The 19,293-nt window shown below is 35.0% G+C and overlaps 1 protein-coding gene across 1 annotated transcript in view; it reads left to right on the top strand.

Annotated features, from left to right (window-relative positions):
- Nucleotides 1–19,293, top strand: part of DOCK2 (dedicator of cytokinesis 2) — a 231,734-nt gene that overhangs the window by 30,316 nt on the left and 182,125 nt on the right. Inside the window, exons 16-23 of the mRNA XM_014948222.1 lie at nt 1,033–1,105; nt 1,181–1,284; nt 3,608–3,791; nt 3,895–3,992; nt 5,323–5,412; nt 5,667–5,767; nt 8,146–8,280; nt 12,430–12,538. Of these exons, the coding sequence (XP_014803708.1) occupies nt 1,033–1,105; nt 1,181–1,284; nt 3,608–3,791; nt 3,895–3,992; nt 5,323–5,412; nt 5,667–5,767; nt 8,146–8,280; nt 12,430–12,538 (894 nt within the window). The remainder of the gene's footprint in view (nt 1–1,032; nt 1,106–1,180; nt 1,285–3,607; nt 3,792–3,894; nt 3,993–5,322; nt 5,413–5,666; nt 5,768–8,145; nt 8,281–12,429; nt 12,539–19,293) is intronic.

The following is a 19,293-nucleotide window of genomic DNA, read 5'->3' as shown; positions in this document are numbered from 1 at the left end:
TTTTAAATCTTCGTTTCTTGGTACTTCACCAAGAGAAATTGCACAGCATAGGCTTTTTCTAAAAAAAACCAACTTGGTCCTGAATATAGCTGGAAGGATGGAGCCTTAGTCATACATCAGTTATTAGAGATATATGACTACTGAGGCCTTAAATGTGACCTAGAAAATGATGTGAAGATTCTGCTCAGCAAAACAAATGAGGTCATCTTAGATAACCTTATGTCCTAACGCGTCTCATCAGAAATGAAGTATTACACTTGTCCTGTTGCAGTGAAACAGTGGAGATGAGGAGCTTCAATTGCATGATGTTAAAAAAACCCAACAAACCAACAAAAAAAGACAACTAAACCCACACCCACCCCCCAAAAAACCCCCCAAAACCCCAACAACAAAAACCTTACTATTTTAGAGAGTAAAAAATGTTGTGGATTTTTTCAGAGGCATACCAATAATTATCTAATCTAGCTTTAGTCTCTTTGATTAGAAAATGCTCAGAAGCTTCCAGAAGTACTTCTGAAGCAGGCTTGCAAGTTGTGAATGAACACAAAAGGAGTACAAGCCTATAGTTTTAGAATGATAAAGTCGATAATTTAAAAAAATGTGCTTTGTTAATGCAGTCAGCCTTATTTGTTGCATATGTGTTATACGTAGGTATGCTGCTTTAAGAATAAAGCAGTCACGAGTTCCTGGGATTCTACTCAAGGCTTTGAAACTGCATTTAATCATAAAAGTATATCTAATTTATTATGCCACTATTTTCTTATCTTTTTCACCTGTTTATGGAATCAGTCATCAATTTATGTATATGAAATGTGGAAGTTTTAGTGCAGAGGTGTTGCGTCTGGTTAACAGGGTGAGCAATGACTGCAGTATACTTATTTTCTAGTGTGATCAGGCTCAATAGTTTTAAATGGCCTGTAAAAGGCATTATGGAGCCAGTAGAAGCTATGCTTTTTTATTCTAAAATAGAAGCTCATTAGAGGTGAAAACCTCTCCCCCAAATCTATTAATTATTTTCTGTTTTTACAAAAGGTAGCAGTCCCTATTGAAGACATGCAAAGGATACATCTGCGCTTCATGTTCCGACACAGGTCATCTCAAGAGTGTAAGTAGGGAATTTTTACTTTAGTGAATTTTAATTCACTGATGGATAGTTAGATGAAAATATTTTGCTTTGCAGCTAAAGATAAAGGAGAAAAGAATTTCGCAATGGCCTATATAAGACTAATGAAAGAGGATGGAACAACTCTTCAAGATGGCATCCATGATTTGTTAGTCCTAAAGGTACTGGATTAATTTTTTTCCTTTCTTTCCATTACAAGACACCTTTTTCCACATTGTTGTCCTTGGTTGTGTTGTTTATTTTCTTAGTGCTAAATTAATTTTATTTTACTATTCTATCAAAGATAAATATTAGAATTTTTATCTAAATAATGAAAAGATGTAACATGTTCCATGGTAAGTAAAAGTTGCACTAAATTTTATTTATAGAGAGATTGTTACTCTTCCTACTATTTTTACTGAAGCTTGTGCTTCTGGCCTTCTGTACCATAGAGGAAGTCATGCTAAAGCTCAGTACCTGGATGTGTACCATTATTCTTGCTGATGGAGGGAAAAGTGTTGTTTTGATTAATTTAGAGTCTCTGTTACATGAATAATTAGGACATGTCATCTTAGGCAGTTGGTTATTTGAATCTGCCCTGTAGTTACTCAGATACAGAAGTGAAAGTTTCAGAAATTTGATTTTGGATGTGAAAATCGTTTTGGCTAGCGCTGATTGGACACAGGTAACATTTTTGACTTTGTGAACTGAAACAGAGAACAGATGTTTCAAGGTTGTGTTTGTTGTTTATTTGGTATTTTTCCCTTGGAGAATATTGTCTAGCAGGAAGTAGGAACCAGAAATCACTTCCAATAGAGAAGAAATTTTACTTTAGGTATTTCTTAGTGCTCTTTCAAGTAAACTAGTTTGCTGTAACATTAATGGCAAGTGAGATGCGTGCAACTAAATCAAGTTGTTCAGGTGGTCCAACAAGGATTAATGGCAGTGTATACTTAATTATCTTCATTGATATCAATATTAATAAATACTTAGACCAGAAGGAAAACAATGATCACATTGTGTGACTGTGGTTAATATTGGTTATGAAATTCCATCTAATTCATTCCTGCATCAACCTGGTAATTTTTCCTGAAGTGACAGCAGAGATGAGAAATGCTAAACTGAGTTGACCTAGTTTATGTTTAGGAGAGGGAGACAGATTTTCTGACATATGTTCGCCTATTCTAGAATTAAACACGGTAATTGTAAGCTCTAAGTGTTTTAAACAGTTCTACATCTGGCCTCTCAAAATAAGTAATTTGAAAATTGTAAAGTTTAAACAGTATACTTTATTTTCACTACCTTCAGGCATTGAATCTTTTTGAGAGACTTTTGGATCAAATTTTCAAGTCTTTTCCCTGTTGTCTAAGTTGTCTGAAAAAGAGGAAGTCAAGATTTTCTTCTGGTTCCAGAAATTCTGAGAAGTAATTATTAGGCAAGCTTGATATAATTGTAAACGTTAATGGTGCTGTCTGTTTTGCTGCAGAAGGATTTTGCCTTTTGTCTGCCTAGGTCTCTTTATAGTCAATTTTCAATCTTACTTGCTGTTTGATAGGAAGTAAAGACTGCACACCTACAGTCATTGGTTCAGATATGAACCCAAAACTTGAGAAATCGTTCTAGATTATGGGGTTTGTAACTCCTTGTTTATGCACAATTGTAGACTAAGGTCTGCGCCTGAGTCAGATCCGTCATGGTATTGTAGCTTTAAGTGACAGAGCTCATAAAATCATTGGGGAAATTTTCTTGAGTAGCTTTGTAAAAGAAAAATTAGATTTTCTGAACAGTGAGGAATATGATCTTTATTGTCTTTGTCTAAAAACTGCTTTTCTGCCCTGAGTATCAATCAAAAGTTGAGACATAAAAATCTGTGAAGGCTGTGGCATGAAACTTGATGAAATAGAGGAGGGAAAAATACCTGTTGGCTGTCTGGTTTTGTACTGTTCATTCTACTGAAAAGCACAAATTCCATAATATCTGTGTCAGTTACTGCAGCATATTGTCTAATTTAGAATATAACTTTACCATGTCTTGATCTGTCCTGAAATTTTATGTTAAAGATCCAAGTATTAAGTTATAATGGGCATACCAAAATAGTGCTGCTATACTTTCCCGGTTCAGCCCCATTTTCTATTCTTAAATTACGTGCAGACCTTGTAACTGCTTTGTCTGTATCCTGTGTACAGCCTTCAAGGTGATGCTCAGTAGTCTATTGTGTTATGTAGCTATTGACATTTTAATGAGAAATCTGCTCTTGCTTTTACTCTGCCAGCCACGTCACCCCTCATAATTCCTTGTTTATTGCAGCCTTTCTCGTTGACTAACATTGATTCTTGGTTTACCTGTACCAGCCACGTTGTGACCTAACTATTCTTTATACTTTAGTGCATGCAGTTAAGACCATAGGAATATGCTTCTTGTTTACTTTTCTACAAAAGTACAAAATAAGTCTGTTTTTAAATCCAGTGGTGTGAAATATGTCATAAATGGTGTGTTGTTTTTCAGGGGGAAAGTAAAAAGATGGAGGATGCTAGTGCTTATTTGTCATTACCTTCTACACGTCAACACATGGAAAACAAAGGAGCAACCATGGTCAGGAACACAAGTATTGTAGGGGGCCTTTCAGTAAGCTCACGAGATGCGTTTTATATTTCAACTCTTGTTTGTTCTACAAAGTTAACTCAGAATGGTACGTATCTTCTAAACAGGTAGAAGTTTTAGAAAGAAGGCTTTTGCATGAATGTTAAATTACATTTTAAATTGTAATGTCTGTCTGCTTATTTTTCCATTAGTGGGCTTACTAGGTCTCTTGAAGTGGCGTATGAAGCCAGAGTTGCTTCAGGAAAACCTGGAAAAACTGAAGATTGTGGATGGAGAGGAAGTTGTGAAGGTATATCTTTATACAGTTATTTTAGTAATGGTTATTCTTCATGTGCCTTCAGGCCATGGCAGAAAAAATACTATGTAGTTTCAAAGTGAAACAGAAACTGGAGGGTTAGTTACAGTAAACAGGAACTTAAGCTTGTTGATTATACTTTCTTTTAGGAGTGGGATTGAGTGCAATGCTTTTGTTAGGGACAGTTTGCAAAAAAAATGAGCAAAGCTCTTCATTAGAGGCAGCTAGGAGAAACAAGCACCTGGATAGCATTCTTCATAGTGTTATCAATTTTTGTCTACTTATTAACTCTCAAACATCTCTGGTATTGGCTACTGTTAGGCTGTGGAGATTTGCAAGTTCACCAGTCAAATTTCCCTGCTTTCACTGGTAATTAATTTATTAGAATCCTTTTCTGCTTTCTGTTGGTTTATTTTGTTGGAAATTTGCTGCATAAATGGAGAATTCAATACTGAGATTATTATTTGGAGTCATTGCTGGTTTGGTCAGGTGCTTACGTATGTCAGAGGTAAACTTTAATTTTGAGCATGAATAGAAAATGTTATTTTAAAAACTTGATAGGATGTGAAGGTAGTAATGGAAAAAAATTTAATATTTTCCACAATCTCTGTTCAACTGTTTGTTTTGTTGATCTGAAACATTACAAACAATTCCTCCTGCTTTCTTTACAGTTCTTAATATTAATTTACATGTTTATTTTAAAAAAATATGTATTATCTACCCAATGAAGTGCTTTGTTGATTTAATAAATACGATATGAATAAAACCTCGTTAATATTTTGGAAAGTCACAGGCTCCAGCATTCAGATTAGGAGTCTATTACATTTGTTTTAGTCTTTAAATATAAGCATTACATGTCAAGAGAGATAGGAGAACTTAAAAAAAAAAAAAGAAAAAAAGATGCCCCACCCAAACAAAGATTTTGTCACTGTAATGCTTTTCTTTAAGTGGGCTTTGAATCAGACCGCAGAAGTATGAAATGTGTTTTTAATCCTCATATATATGTGAAAATATCAACTATTAATCTATATCAGTAAGAAACTAGGAATGCAGTTTTAGATAGTTATATCATCGATACAATAATTTTAGCTTTTCCATGCTAAACATTTATTATTGATTTCTGATGTGTCTGAGGATGTAGGTTCTTAAAAATAAAGAAACTAAAGCCTAAATTCTTGGAAGTGTTTTCTGAATCTAAGTGAGGTTTCAGTGAAGGCCTTTAAAGTTCTCACTTGAAAGAAAGCAAGTCTGCTATCTGAAAATGGACTTGTGATATTTTTCAAGTTGAATTGGTTGCAGTTTGTCATTTCATATTGTTTTCTAGTTTCTCCAAGATACACTGGATGCCCTTTTTAACATCATGATGGAACATTCCCACAGTAATGAGTATGACATCCTTGTCTTTGATGCACTGGTAAGAATCAGCACTGAAGGATTTTATTTGTCAAAGTAAAGAACCCTATATTGTTCAGTGAGCTATCAAGTCCTTAATTTCATGGAATTAATCTTAAAATATCTACAGTAAAGAATATTACTGTTTGACTGAAAAGCAAATTTCTTTAAAAACACTTAAATAATGGATTATCAAAAATATTCCAGAAGACTAATATATTTAGGTTTAAAATGTGACTTGGAAAAAAAATGCTGATTATATCCATGTCTGTTTAGATATATATTATAGGACTCATTGCAGACCGTAAGTTTCAACATTTTAACGCTGTTTTGGAAGCGTATATCCAGCAGCATTTTAGTGCAACATTGGCATACAAGTAAGTTTATTTTCACTTCCCTTTTCTTTTTTTTCTAAGCCTCCACCATCACATTAAAGAAAGTAAATCCTGTTTGTGACTTTTCTGTTGTAATTAATTATGACTGTTGTTTTGATGCTGCTGTTTGCTCATCTGGAAACAAACCTGCCTGTGAGAAATGCATATCATTTTAAGTAGAGTTAATTGACAAATAGTAATTGATTTGGGGTTAAATGATTCTTTGGCATTTGTTTTTCTCTTGTCTGATTTTGGTGTGTCTGAGCATTTCACCTGTATCCTGTCAAATTTGTTAAAAGGTACTTTGCTATAAAACCTCTCCCTTTATGTTCCTGGCCTTCACCTGAAATGCTCTAAGTGAGGGCTTGAGAATGTCCTTAACACATTTCTCTAGATTTCCCTGTGTTCTTTCACAGGAAAAAAACTCATGGAGAAAAAAAAATTGTTTGGGAACTGTCAAGTCTTCATATGCAGTTCACAGTGTGATGTTGCACATTGAGGATTTCAGTGCAGTGAACTGGAATTTTAGTCTTTGTGATGTGGTCTGTTGTGAACTGGAGTATTAGTGTTTGTTAAGTGCTCATGCCACTGGGCAGGTGAATGGACTTCTAGTTTTTGGGGGCTTTTTTTGGTTTTTTTTTCCCTGATTTTTTGAGCTTCCAGGTAATGCCCGGATGGCAAGACATGGATTCATAGAAGAGAAAAAGAACTCTAGAGACGTGTTATTCAGTAAATTTAATACTGGTTTTCTACTTTATTTCAAAAAGGTTTTTGCAGATGATGGTAGGATAAAATTGCTTTGAATTGGTGAAGAAAGATAACATCTTTGGTTAGTGCTTGTCTCAGGGAAGTGCACGGCAGGGGATTTGGAACAAGATGATCTTTAAGGTCCCTTCCAACCCAAACAGTTCTATGATTGTATAACAGGATAAATGTGTTTTTTTCATCTACCTGAAGTCTTGTCCTGGCAGCTTAATGGGGTGGTAGATTGAAGCAGAACTTTAATTTGTAATATGAATAATGGACAGAAGACCTGAACTGAAAGTTTGGAGTAGTTGGGGATATCTTGTAGTGTCCTGTGCTGAATTTGCATCAGATCCAACTCAACATGAAATGTCATGCAGATCATGCATTAGAACATGAGTTTGCTGGAATTGAAAGGCAGTAGTGCACAACCAATCTTTTCTTACATTCTAGGAAATTTGAAATTAACATTATTGAGCTCAGAAAGCTCAAGCACAAGCTACATGCTCTTCTTTAATACTCTTCCACTTCGTGTGTAATAAGCATGTGTAATTTAATGCTTTATGTTACTGTGAAAGAAGAGGTGCTTCGGTATGGAACCTCTCAAGACAGCCTTGTTTGCTTATAATATTTCTAAGGCTTGCTTGACTGGGACCTTGAGTGGATTGCCCTTGCATATAAGTTGGATAAATTTTGTTCCAACTCAGTACAAAACTGTGAATTCAGAGAACTTATAAAAAAGAGCAAACAGAAATACACAATGGATGTAATGCCCAGAAGGCTGAGGGGCTGAAAGCATATTTTGATCCTGATATGTGTCAGACTAGTGCAGTGGGACTGAGGATGTGCGTATTAATTACACGGACAGAGATGCACACACGCATATACATACCTATATTCTGTGCAGTAGTAAGCAGTTCTTGGAGCTTTGATTTATATGCCAGTATGTTACAATATCAGTAGTCACTAAAGTTTTGTGAGTCCACTTGGTGAACTAGTAAGTTACATCAACATGTAAGTGCTAATTTGGTTTTTGTTGGTTGGTTTTGTTTGTTTATTTTCATTCTTCTTATGGCTACATTAAGATCAAGATTATGTCATTAATATTAGTTTAATCAGTTAAGATTAAACTAACTATAAATTAAGGGTCATATTTTTAGATGAGCTTTATGCTTCTTTAGCAGGTGTGTTTAGCAAAAAATTGCCTTTGGATACAAAGCAAGGAAGCGTTTAAATAAAATAAATACTTTAATCAGGTATTGCTATGTACCAGAATATTGTACTACTTGCAGTAGCATGTAGTGGTGTTTAATCACTGCTTAATGCAGGTAGGCAGAAGTAACGTCTTGTGTTACCTTGTGCATGTATATTATAAACTTCTGTATAAGTGCTTCCAGGATAGTGTAGTTATGCTGGTGGTTTGAGATTTTGGATTGCTTTCTTGCTTGTGCAGTTAAGAATTTGCTCCTTGTTTGTTTATACTGGTAGAATTTGTGCAACATCAATGTAAAAAACCATGCAGTTTTATTTTGTTGGGTGCTTGACAAAGCATAAACACTTATTTAGAGTAGCCAAACAGGTTAGAGAAGTTAATTTTTTAAAAAAGGTTATTTTAAAAATGTTTCGTTTAATTTCAGGAAATTAATGACTGTTCTGAAGACTTACTTGGATACCTCCAGCAGAGGGGAGCAATGTGAACCTATTCTAAGAACTCTGAAGGCACTGGAATATGTTTTCAAGTTCATTGTTAGATCAAGGACATTATTTTCACAGTAAGTACCCAGACTATTGCTATTTAACTAGCAGTCCAATATCAGAAATAAAAGTAGAACTGAGAAATAGAAAAAATTGATTCCAGCATAGAACTGTATTTTTTGTTTTTTTATGAATAAAACATAAAAACTGCCAACTGCCCTAAGATACAGGCATTGCGGAGATTTTTTGGAGAGGGAGTCTTCAAAGATCTGCTTTCCAGTTCACAGAGTAAGTTCCAGAGATGTATTTAGTAACAGCAGCCATTTTCAAAGGGTGATTATTCTTTGTGTCAGGTGTCTTGGCTGAAGACCAATGGATGGTTGTGACAGATGGCTTGAAGCTCAATGCTTGTCCTTGAGATCATGGTGTTCAGCAGCTCAGACTGCGTGTAGAACAATGTAGTTTTCAGTAAGAATTGTCCAACTGAATTTAGAGTTTCAGATATCTAGTTAAGGAATTTATAGGGAAGACTCAATGGACTACGTATGTATAGCTCAGCCAAACAGAGGAGGTGTAATATTTACAAGCAGTTCAGGTTTAAGGAAAAAGAAGCTGGGGAGAATGGAGGAGATGAAAGCTGGAAGGAGAAGAGCTACCCTAATTGTGTCCCCCCGCTTCCTCCCTTAGTCCTTAAGGATTCCTACCATATTCCACAGATCCCATCCACATCCTCTGTTTCCTCTTTTATTTTCTGCTTCATCTTTTTCCATTTATCCTTAGCTGTTTTCCCCCTAATGCGTTTTCTGTTACCCCTCTGCAGTGGCAGAAGATACACAGGGGTAAACTCAGGACTATAGGTAGACCAAGTGGTTGGAAGTTATGTTTATGGTTGGCAGTCAACAGAACAGAAAGGCGTTCTGTTTTATCTGTCTTTTGCTCAATGAAAGTTCTAACACATTTTTTGTCTATTACTTCACTGCCTGTTTTGTTTTGTTTTTTTAATCCATGTAAATTTACAGATTTGTTAACTCAGTATATTTGGTGAATTATGACATTTTGGTTGAAGTAGGAATAGATTCAGAAGTTATTTGCCGCTGGTAGATTATGTCCTGGTTTGAGCAACAAACAATGTATTTTGTATTGGTACTGGGATCAATATTGGTTCTTTAGTGTTATTAATTTTAATTATCTAGTCTTATTCTATTAAATCTGTTTATATTTTCAACTGTTGTTTTCCCTTGTTTTTCCCAATTCCCCTTCCTGAGTGGGGAGGGGTCATTGGGTGTTTAAACAACAATAAATTGTTGTGGGTTTCTCAAAACATAACAGGTAGTCCCTTAGAAACATTCTTGTCTCTAGAAACGTAGTATTTATAAGCAGATACAGATAAACAAAGTGAAAAGCTGTATAAGGAAGGAAATAGTGCTCATGGGAATAGGCTATACCTAGTAGTTCAAAAGCTTTGTTTTAGATGTTTTTAATAGGTGTCATGGCAAAAAAGGACTTTTAGAGTTTTGGGAAAAGAAGTGTTACGTAGGGGATTATGGAAAATTTCCTGTCTGGATGAGGGTCAGAAGGCAGGGCTTTGTTGCAGGGAGAGCTTTGGTCTCCATTTTAATCCCTAGCATTAGCTGGCAGCAAAAATTATTGGACAGTCTGTGGTAAACTAGGTTATTGCAATATGTTCCATATTCAAGTGGTGAGCTATACATATCTGCTCTTTTAGTTTTCCCTGTAAATATCTTAACTGGATGTCTGAAACCTCTAATTCAGTTGGACAATTATTATTATGGGCTGTAATAGCTCTTGCAAATGGCTCTGGCCGTTTGCTCTGGCAAAAATAGCCAAACAGTGAAATAATCATGATACTGTGTATCCATCTATAGGAGTTGTGATCTAACTTTTTGCAGTCAATATCTTATTGTCACGCTGGTCATGAAAAAGAAGAAAATATGGAAAAAATGGTTGAAAGTATTTTCTTCCTGTGAGAAAAGTTAGGATTTATGATTAAAATACTTCACTTTCAAAGGTTGGGATTAGCCTTCTTCAGGACAAATATTTTGAATTAGTAGAGCTGAGACAGATCTTTAGATCATTCTTTCATTAATTTGATGGGATGCTTAAAAAACCAAGATGGCTTGTTGAAAGGTAAGAGACGTTACAAAGTGAAAATTATGTAGGAAAGAGATGAATTAATGACTTCTAATGTTAGACATAAAATGTGAGACTTTTTTTATCTTGTTCTCAGGCAGATGCATTGAAGGTAATCAAGTTCTACTTGAACTTGCATTCATTCAATCCTGTTGAAGCTATAGAGATGTAATGAAAGCAAAAAAATTTTTTACTCGGGTCAGCTGAACTAAGGTTATGTCTGGCAGCTGTTTGCTCAGTGACTACATTTTATAGAAAGGTCATATATATTAGTCAAAGGTTTACATAATACAGACTCTGAAAACATGAAATGTTTTCTTTGGCCTAGGGTTGGTTTTGGTGGTGAAATTAATGTATACTGTTGTGATGAAATAGTTACCAAAGCAAACTTGCTTTCACAAGTGATTTTAATTGAAATGTTAAATTTGTGTTGTAAGCTAGGTGATGAGTCAGGAAATGGAATTGTCATTCTACCTGGCTTAAATTAGTCCTGGTGTAAATTTCAAAAGCATGTGTGATGCTTCTGTCTCCCTCCTTGCCCCACAGGTTTAGTCAAGAAAGATTCAAATTTCCACTTGCATAAAAAAATAAGTTTAAGAAACTTCACTTACTTTAGCAGCTCTGTTTTATAGTCAATGAAAGCTGTATCAGTGCCTTAGCCAAAAAACTTTAATAAACAGACTGAGACAGTCACATTGTTACAACTTACATCTACTTCATTCCCATTCAAAAATAATTTAAATAGCTCCTACATGCCACAACTTCCAGTGTGTTAAAAAAACCACCTAAATCATTTAACAAAAGCCTGAACTCCTGAAATACCACTTGATAATTAACAAGATAATTAAAAGATAGTTAATAACTACGTAAGTATGCTTGTACTAAAGCTTACTTGATTCAAGATGCCTTTTGTGTCAGAGTTTTTCTGGTATGCATTTTTTATACAGCTATCCCACCTCAGTGGTGACATACCCAAGTAGTGTGCATTATGTATCTTGTAAGCATGTATAAATAAATTTTTTTTTTCCATCACATAGTGTTTTCGATCTTGGGGCTCCTTTCCAATAACTGACTTAAGCCTCATTGACAAGCATTGACCTAAAGAGCGCAGAGGCCATGGGCCTGAATAGTTTATCTCTGTGTTCTCTTCTCCTCAAAGCTTCTTGCCAGTCCCTGTGTGAATAGCAGTTTTGATTTTTTAACTTGCTGCAGCCAAAAGCTCATAATTTCCCTCTAGTTCTCTTAAGGACTTCAGTTTGAAGTTGAAAAGAAAAGAACATGACACTGGAATTCAGGACTTGAAAAAGGGTTTTTTTTCTCTTCTGATGGAGAAGGCAGTACTTCAGAGGTGCAGCATTTAGTTCACAATATCCTACACACATTTCTGGCTTCTCTTATTGCCTAGGCTTTTTTCTTAGCTTGTTTTTCTTTGACTTTTGACAGCTGTTTCAGGTAACTAATTTAACATGGCACCAGTGTTTTTTACTGTTTATGTAATCAGTTTTTAGTATTAATAGCTAGTATGAGCAATGCAGGAGAATAATGTGAAACATTCAAACTTTAGGACAGAGAATGAAGAAATAATGGAGTGAGCTTAATTTAAATGCACTTTTTAACTTTTAAGCATCAAGTAGACTTTTTTCATAAAGCAGGCTGGTTACTGGGGACAGTAAAAATAGCTATTTGAAAAAGTGGCAATAAACAATAAAGGAAAGAAACAGTGTAATAATATATGAAAACTTCCTAGGGTAGCTCAGTTGTCACGGAAAGAAATCACAACATTTTTTTTTGCATATAAGTAATTTTGAAAGTGAAATTACTTCTTTTTTTTAAAAAAAAAAAGCTCAAAGCTGGGAGGTGTTAGTCTTTAGAGGCTTTTTAAAAAAAAAAGTGAAATATTTAAATTGTGGTCAAGCTGATGAATTTCTACTCATATGGTGAATAGCAGACGTAATACATTGGTGAAATATCAGTCAAATTAAAATATATATTTTAAAGGTAATATTAAACATGGTACATTTGGAAACATGAAACTTTCTGATCCTGAAAGGATAACCCAATGCATCTTTCAACAGATTATATGAAGGCAAAGAACAAACAGAATTTGAAGAATCTATGAGGAGACTCTTTGAATCCATCAACAACCTGATGAAAAGCCAACATAAAACTGCCATTTTGTTGCAGGTTGGTGCTTGCTTGGAAACAAGTTGGTTTTGGTTTGTTACATGGTTTTGCTTTGTGAGTTTTTTGCTTTTGTTCCTTTTAAATTGCAGAGAAGACGCTCTTGAGAAATTCATCCTTTGTGTTGCTTTTGTAATCCCCTTTTATTGGAAGACCACGTTATCTAATAAAGTTGAAGCCTAGGCTGAAAAGGTCAGGAGTAGATATATAATGTTGTGAATGTAGTGAGTGAAAGAACCAATGTAAAGATGCTGGAATCTTTCAAGGAATTGAATGAAATGAAACCTTCAGTGGGAGCTGAATGTTTCATTCTTGAGTTTCTGCTGATAATGCTAAACAGGGATTTCACTATCTTAGTTTGAAAACTAAACTTTATAGTACCTTTTGGAGGTACATTATTTAAACAACTGAAAATAGGATAAAGGTTTCCCTTTTGTGTCAATGTTAGTTATTCTAACTCTTTGTAATCTGATGTTTTAAGAACACTAGAAAAGAAGGAGCTATTAACATCATTAATATAAAAAAATGGTATGTAATTCTGTATTAAAATGGAAAGCTATCAACACTTCCTGTAAAGTAGGAAGCCAAAGATTGCTTCATACATTCTTTATTATGAACTCGTATTTATTTGGCTGGACGTTTCCTCTGGTTTGGTGTTTCAATTCCTTTTGCTGTGACTTATACTAGAGGTGGAAACCAGTGAGCGTGTAAACATGTTTTAAAGATGGAGTAGTGATTTAACGGTTATGCTTTGCTCAATACCATCTTAAAAATGAATATTTTGTTTTTCTAATGAGTGCTGCCAGTTGTGAAAAATGGATCATATTTATTCATAACCGTGGCATGGCAGTGGGCTTTTAAGTGTCTAAATCTGCACTAGCGCTTTCTTTTTAGCTGAAACATTTTGTGGTGGATCTGAGACACTGGTTCATATCATAACTTATGCTGTTGTCCCCACTACTGATAACTCATACAGGCAGGTTTCTGAAAGAAACCTATCAAGAGGTTGCTTTACATAGAGTAAATACAAATGTTATAAAATTCCAGCAGTAGAGGCATGGAACGAGAAGCATCCCGCTGTAGTATAGCTCCTGCTGCTGGAAATAAGTTTATTGGGGAGAAAAAATAAAATTAAAAAAAGAAGCCACTGCATCATAAGCTCCATAGGCACATCAGTCACGGTAGCTTTCACAATGGACAATGTTTTTTCCTGTGCCTATTTGGAGGAGACTTCAGCTATGATACTTGAGAGTCCAGCTCTGGTAGCTTGATATAAGTTGTCTGTAACAGGCCAGAAAATTTGAGATTATATCTATATTAGGTTAGATGGTTAGACAGAAAGAGGTAGAAATAAATTCATATGCTCTGCCTGAAACCAACATTGATTTCCCTCCCCACAGCTCCCATATTAAGTTTTGGGATGACTGTGATAGACAACGTAGTAGCACAAAGTTAACTTTGCAGCGTAAGGGATGGGTGATTATTCAGAAATATTACAAATAAACAGGACTCCATAGGTATTATACTTTGCATACCCAAACAGGAAAATTCACAGAGTCTATTGGAAAAATAGAGAATAATCAAAATATCAAAACAGCCTTAAATCTGTCATATTTGAAGCTATCACTGGTATGATTTCAAGTGGAACATAGATTGGTAAGATCAATTGAATGAGTTTAAGTGGATTACACTGTGAAGATATGAGAGAAGAAAGTTTTAGGAGCCCTGAAGAAAGTTAAAGTAATTGGGTTTCTCAGGATATTGAAATTTGAGATTAATTAGTTTGCAGAGCCTTGGAATGTGAATTCTTAGCAATTCTTTTACCGTTGGTTGTCCAAATACCTATGAGGTTCAGCTTTAGAAGATTTGAAGTAGTATTTTAGAAATCTGAAATGTCTGTTGGTCTCTGCTAATGATTTTTTTCTTTTTTTTTCCCCAAGTTGGAACTCAATGTTTTAGTCAGTATTAATTTCCCAGTCATTTCTACTGATAGCAATCGTACTCAGACTTGAGTGGAATATTAATTCAGTCAGGAAAAGATTGTTTATAAAAGTACATGTCATGTAAAACAGCCTAGTCAGTGCCAGAAGCATTTTATTGTTTCAATTTAACTTTATCTTCTGAGTGTAATCTTACTTCCTAATCTGTTACATGCTGTATAAGAATACAAAAAGTTAAAAATCTAGCTTTTCAATCTTTTGTTCTAAAGCTGGCTGAAGTGGGTAGATGCTTTGATTTATTTTACTGCCCAGTCATTGAGAAGGGTAGGTATCTGGTTCTGTTTTGCAGAACTGTTTATATAAGCTTTGAACAGCTGAAGATTGAAGTGTTAATTTGTTGTTGGTGAACTGGAAATTTACATGTAAATCCAAATTAGCCTTTTTTTTTTTTTTACTGCAGGAAATGGTGAAGTTAGCTCTTTTGTTTAAAGATACAGACAGAATGCTTCTCAGCTTCAGCATTTTACTACACTTAGGATTATAATTTCAATATCCTAACTGTGCTGATGTTTGAAAACACCCATATGAACTGGAGAGTGACCTATTTTTTAGGTCCTGGGATGTTATTTTTCAAGAGATTGTCCTTTGTAGGTGAGATTGGGAATGTTATGAATTCAGTACAAGCATCAGTGTGCACATGCAGAGTAAGGGTTCCTCCTTTTAAGAAACTTCTTCTTTCTTGTAATTATTTCAGACGACTGTTTGAACTGTCGTGATCCTGACTTAATGGTGGTGGCACTGATCTTCCTAGATACTAGACTTAAACCTGTTTTCATTTATTTTGGCAAGGATGATGTTATGGCTCCCTTTCATTTATCTGTTGCTTCTCTATAGCCATTGTGGATGAATTTTTGTAGTTTTAGAGATAGTTTTTACTAAAGTCTGTATTCCTGGGAATAGACTTCTTTAAATCTGGAAACTTGAAAATAAATTTCCAACACCTGCAAATAGTTTTGTCAAGGGAGAGTCTGGGGATCAGGGAGAGAAGAGGTGTGTTAGTACCTTCTTTCCTTTCTCTTAGCTCTCAGAGAAAAAAAAACACATTATTTTTCTGAAGATGTTTTGTCTCTGTGTAAATCAACCTATATTTTGGGGGGAGTAAAACCTGATTAATTATTTTAAAATTTCAGACTATGTGTTTTTATAAGGTCATACTGTTGATGTCTAATTTGTAGTCTGCATGTGACCTTTCATTGTCAAGCTTGTGCTCTCAACCTTAAATAACAAATCAAGCTGGAGCTTCTTTTCCAAAAACTCTTCTGTCCCCCGATTGACACATCACATTTGACCTACAGATGGTCTTGTCTGTTGCAAATGTCAGCTGTACCCAGCTTGCTCCCAGGCACTGATTTTAGAAAGTAGTTCTACCAAATCTATGCATGTTTTTTGAAACCTTATATGACATATTCTCAAGGTCATGGAAATATAATGAGAAATCATCTGTGGCATTGAAAAATACGAAAACAATGTAATATAAAGATGCTACCTTTCTCCTTTCTTGTTCTTTCCCACACATTTTTGACCCATCCATACCGCTGCAGAAGATTCTAAGAACATAAAAGTGTAGAGAGATGCACAGATTGCTTATGAGAGAACAAGGCTAGAAAGGTACCGCCAGTGATGCTTTCATCATGGTGTACGGTAGGGAATGGCATAGTAACTTGGTAAAGTTGCCTTGATAGCAAATAAAATTAGACTAAGAGGCAGAGTGTCAGTGATTTTTTAGAATGTTCTTTTCATCTCATGGGTACTTGAATTTCATGAATATGTATAATGTAATATTGTAAAAGAGGGCAAGTAAGAAAATAAGCTTGGCCAGGAGTAAAGGTTAAAACAAATTTAACAGGATATTGTATATGTAAGAAATCATTTTCTGCAATGCTGTGGGTTTATCTGTATCCCACTTAAAAATTAATCTCTAAGGTCTGAGGAATGCAGAACATCTTGTACTGCTTAGTAGGAGTTTTTTATGACTTCATTAAGGGCAGTGCTCAATTGTGTCCATAGTGCATCATTTGAAGCAATTATTGCAAATGAATCTTGGGAATTTAAAAGAATGCAAGGGATATATTTGTTATTGTACTTCAGTTGGTGCTACAGATCTGCAGAGAAATGGTAGCTACAGCCTTCCCATTTCCTTCCTCGTACAAGTGCAGAACAGGGAATACGTGGGCAGGCAGATGACAGCAGACAGCACAATAGACCAAATGTCAGTGGAGTGCTGCTTGAAATACTTTGTGGCCACTGACGGTGCTAGCCTTTATCAAACATCTTTCACAGTAACTGGGAATTGGTGTAAAATGAAATTTGGATGCTGTTATTGTACAATATCTTCATATAATATTTATTGCGTGAAGAGTAAGGGACAACACGTTGCTGAAGTAGAACTGGGGCTAAGGTGAGTTTCTAGACCACAACAGGTATTTGTATGGGTGTTTTAAATAGCTCCAGTGTTTCACAGTCTTGTTACTTAAAAAAAAATATAAAATAACTTTTTCCCCTAGCCTATTTCAAGGACCTAATAATGGCTAAGATCAGTAGAAGATACAATCTTTTTGTTGAAGTGGCAGAAGCTTTTAAACACTCCTTTTACCTTCTCAGGATTGTGTATGAATGTAGGGATGAGATCTGCAGAGGAATGACTTTATCTAAGAGCATCTTAAGCTAACATTGAGCCAGTTTGAAGTGTTGTATACACCCTTACTGCAGGCTAAAAAATTCTTTCTTTTTGAAACAAGACCTTAATAATATTTGGGGTTTTTTGCTTGTTTATTTAAAAATTGGCTGGTACAGTGGAAGGTCATAGACATATTCAACTTGTGCATTTGCAATGCTCGTTTTTGTTAAGACTAATATTTGTATGATGGTTCAAATGATTCCTGTTGTTTGGAAACAAGGTATAAAATCTCAGAAAAGTGAATTCTAATAGTTTGTTAGAGGTGTTATCATGTTTTGTGGGTGAGATTCAGTGACTTGTTGACTTTATGCAATATGGTTCTGACGTATCTATGCACCGAGTTAGAATTCATGCACAAGAGCGAAAAATTAGTTGTTATTTCTGGTCTCATACCATTTCAGCATTGCTTATCCTTTTTATTTTCAGTTAGGAAATGGGTGAAAGTCGTAAAAGAAATTTAAATTGGTCTCTTTTAATAGGATAGCAGGCATATGGTAGTATGATTTCTTACCCTGTTTATTCAGTTTTATAAAAATCCTGACCAGTTTGGCTTTGCATCATGTGGAGCACTCAGTTGATGCAGCATTGCTGTGGTATACCAGTACTTTTTTCCAGTTCCTGCTTTATGATTCAGCTACAGGTCTTGGTAGGGCTTCTGCTGTTGGGAGAATTGCTCCTGTGAGTTTTTGTGAACTCCAGGCAGTTCTCTAGATTGTTGTTGTGTAGGTTTATGTAGGATGAACACTTGATTCTCATGATTCAAGAAGGCTTTAGGGACTTGATTTGCAAACTTCCTCTTGAGTTTCTTCTGCAGGAGAGGAGCATTTAGCTTAGTGGTTAAAACATGAGAATCTCTTGTGACATATAGCCATACGTGTCTTTATTTGCAAAGTGTAGCTTTTTGCTCTGTGGTTCTTACATCATTGACTTCTGTTTCTTTGTAGAGACTATCAAATCACTTTACAGCAGTGGTTTCTGAAACCCAGTGTGAGAGATGGAACCTGATTTGCTAATATTATTTTTAAAACATTTAACTGTGAAACCTGGAGCATTTTCACTTAAAAACAATGCTACTCATATTTCTAGGCAAACATAAATAGTCAAGAACTTAACTTAGATGAGGGCAGCGTAGAACACTTTCTGATCATTTTTTTGAATTAGTAGCTTATGCTAGGTGTAAATAATTTGTTTTACCCTACTGTAACTTAAATTACCTTATGCTAAATTTAAAAGACATAAGTAGTTAAGAATTGTGTTCCATTGGTTCCAAGTTTACAGTCTTTTTAGAATTATCATGTGTAGCAGTAGTTAAGAATTAAAAATCACATTTGCTTGTGAAAATGTACTTCCATTGGGGCTTTTTAAAATTCATTTGGGTTTTGCACTTTGCCAGTGTAAAACAGGAAGTGTTATCTTTACTGTTTTGTTACAGTCCCTTTAAACAAATGAGATATAGCAACAGTTACTCCTGTTTTCAAGGTGGGCAATATACTCCAGTATTGAGTGAAAAGAAATTGTGCAATTTCAGCATGTATTCATTGGATAACTTGTTTAATCAGTCCTGTAGCATACGCCATATTACCTTGAAGAAAAGATGGTTAGGATCTGTGTAATGCTTAGTTTTGGGATTTGTTTTAATTTTTTTACTAACCCAGGATGTATTGTGAGTGGAACAGGCCTATTATGAAAAATAGACCTATATCAATAATAGAAGGCTTCACATTACTGTAACTTTGTTTTCAGCAAAGTGTTAGTAGAAATTTACACCCTAAAATTTCACAATGAAGTAAAGCTGTTATTGCCTTTGCAATTGTCATCTGGACCAAGAAGAGGCTAGTCAAACTAAGACATTGTAAATTGATTCTCTTTATGGTGGTTGGATTTATAGCAGCATGCAAATATAGTTGATATGATTAAATCCATTTTCTTCAATTGTAAGTTCATAATGGCAGCAGAGATTAACTATAGCTTTTTGCTCAGAATTCTTGCATAATAACCAAAAATTGATGCTGTGGTCATATTTTTAGATAGGCAAGAAAATATTCTGGTTTTCATCAGAAATAAGAATAGAGAAAACAGCT

The sequence above is a fragment of the Calidris pugnax genome, unplaced genomic scaffold (genome assembly GCF_001431845.1).
Source record: "Calidris pugnax isolate Ruff unplaced genomic scaffold, ASM143184v1 scaffold27, whole genome shotgun sequence".
In the NCBI taxonomy this organism is placed as follows: Eukaryota; Metazoa; Chordata; class Aves; order Charadriiformes; family Scolopacidae; genus Calidris; species Calidris pugnax.
The sequence above is the reverse complement of the archived record's forward strand: the minus strand, read 5'-3'. Positions and strand labels throughout refer to the sequence as shown.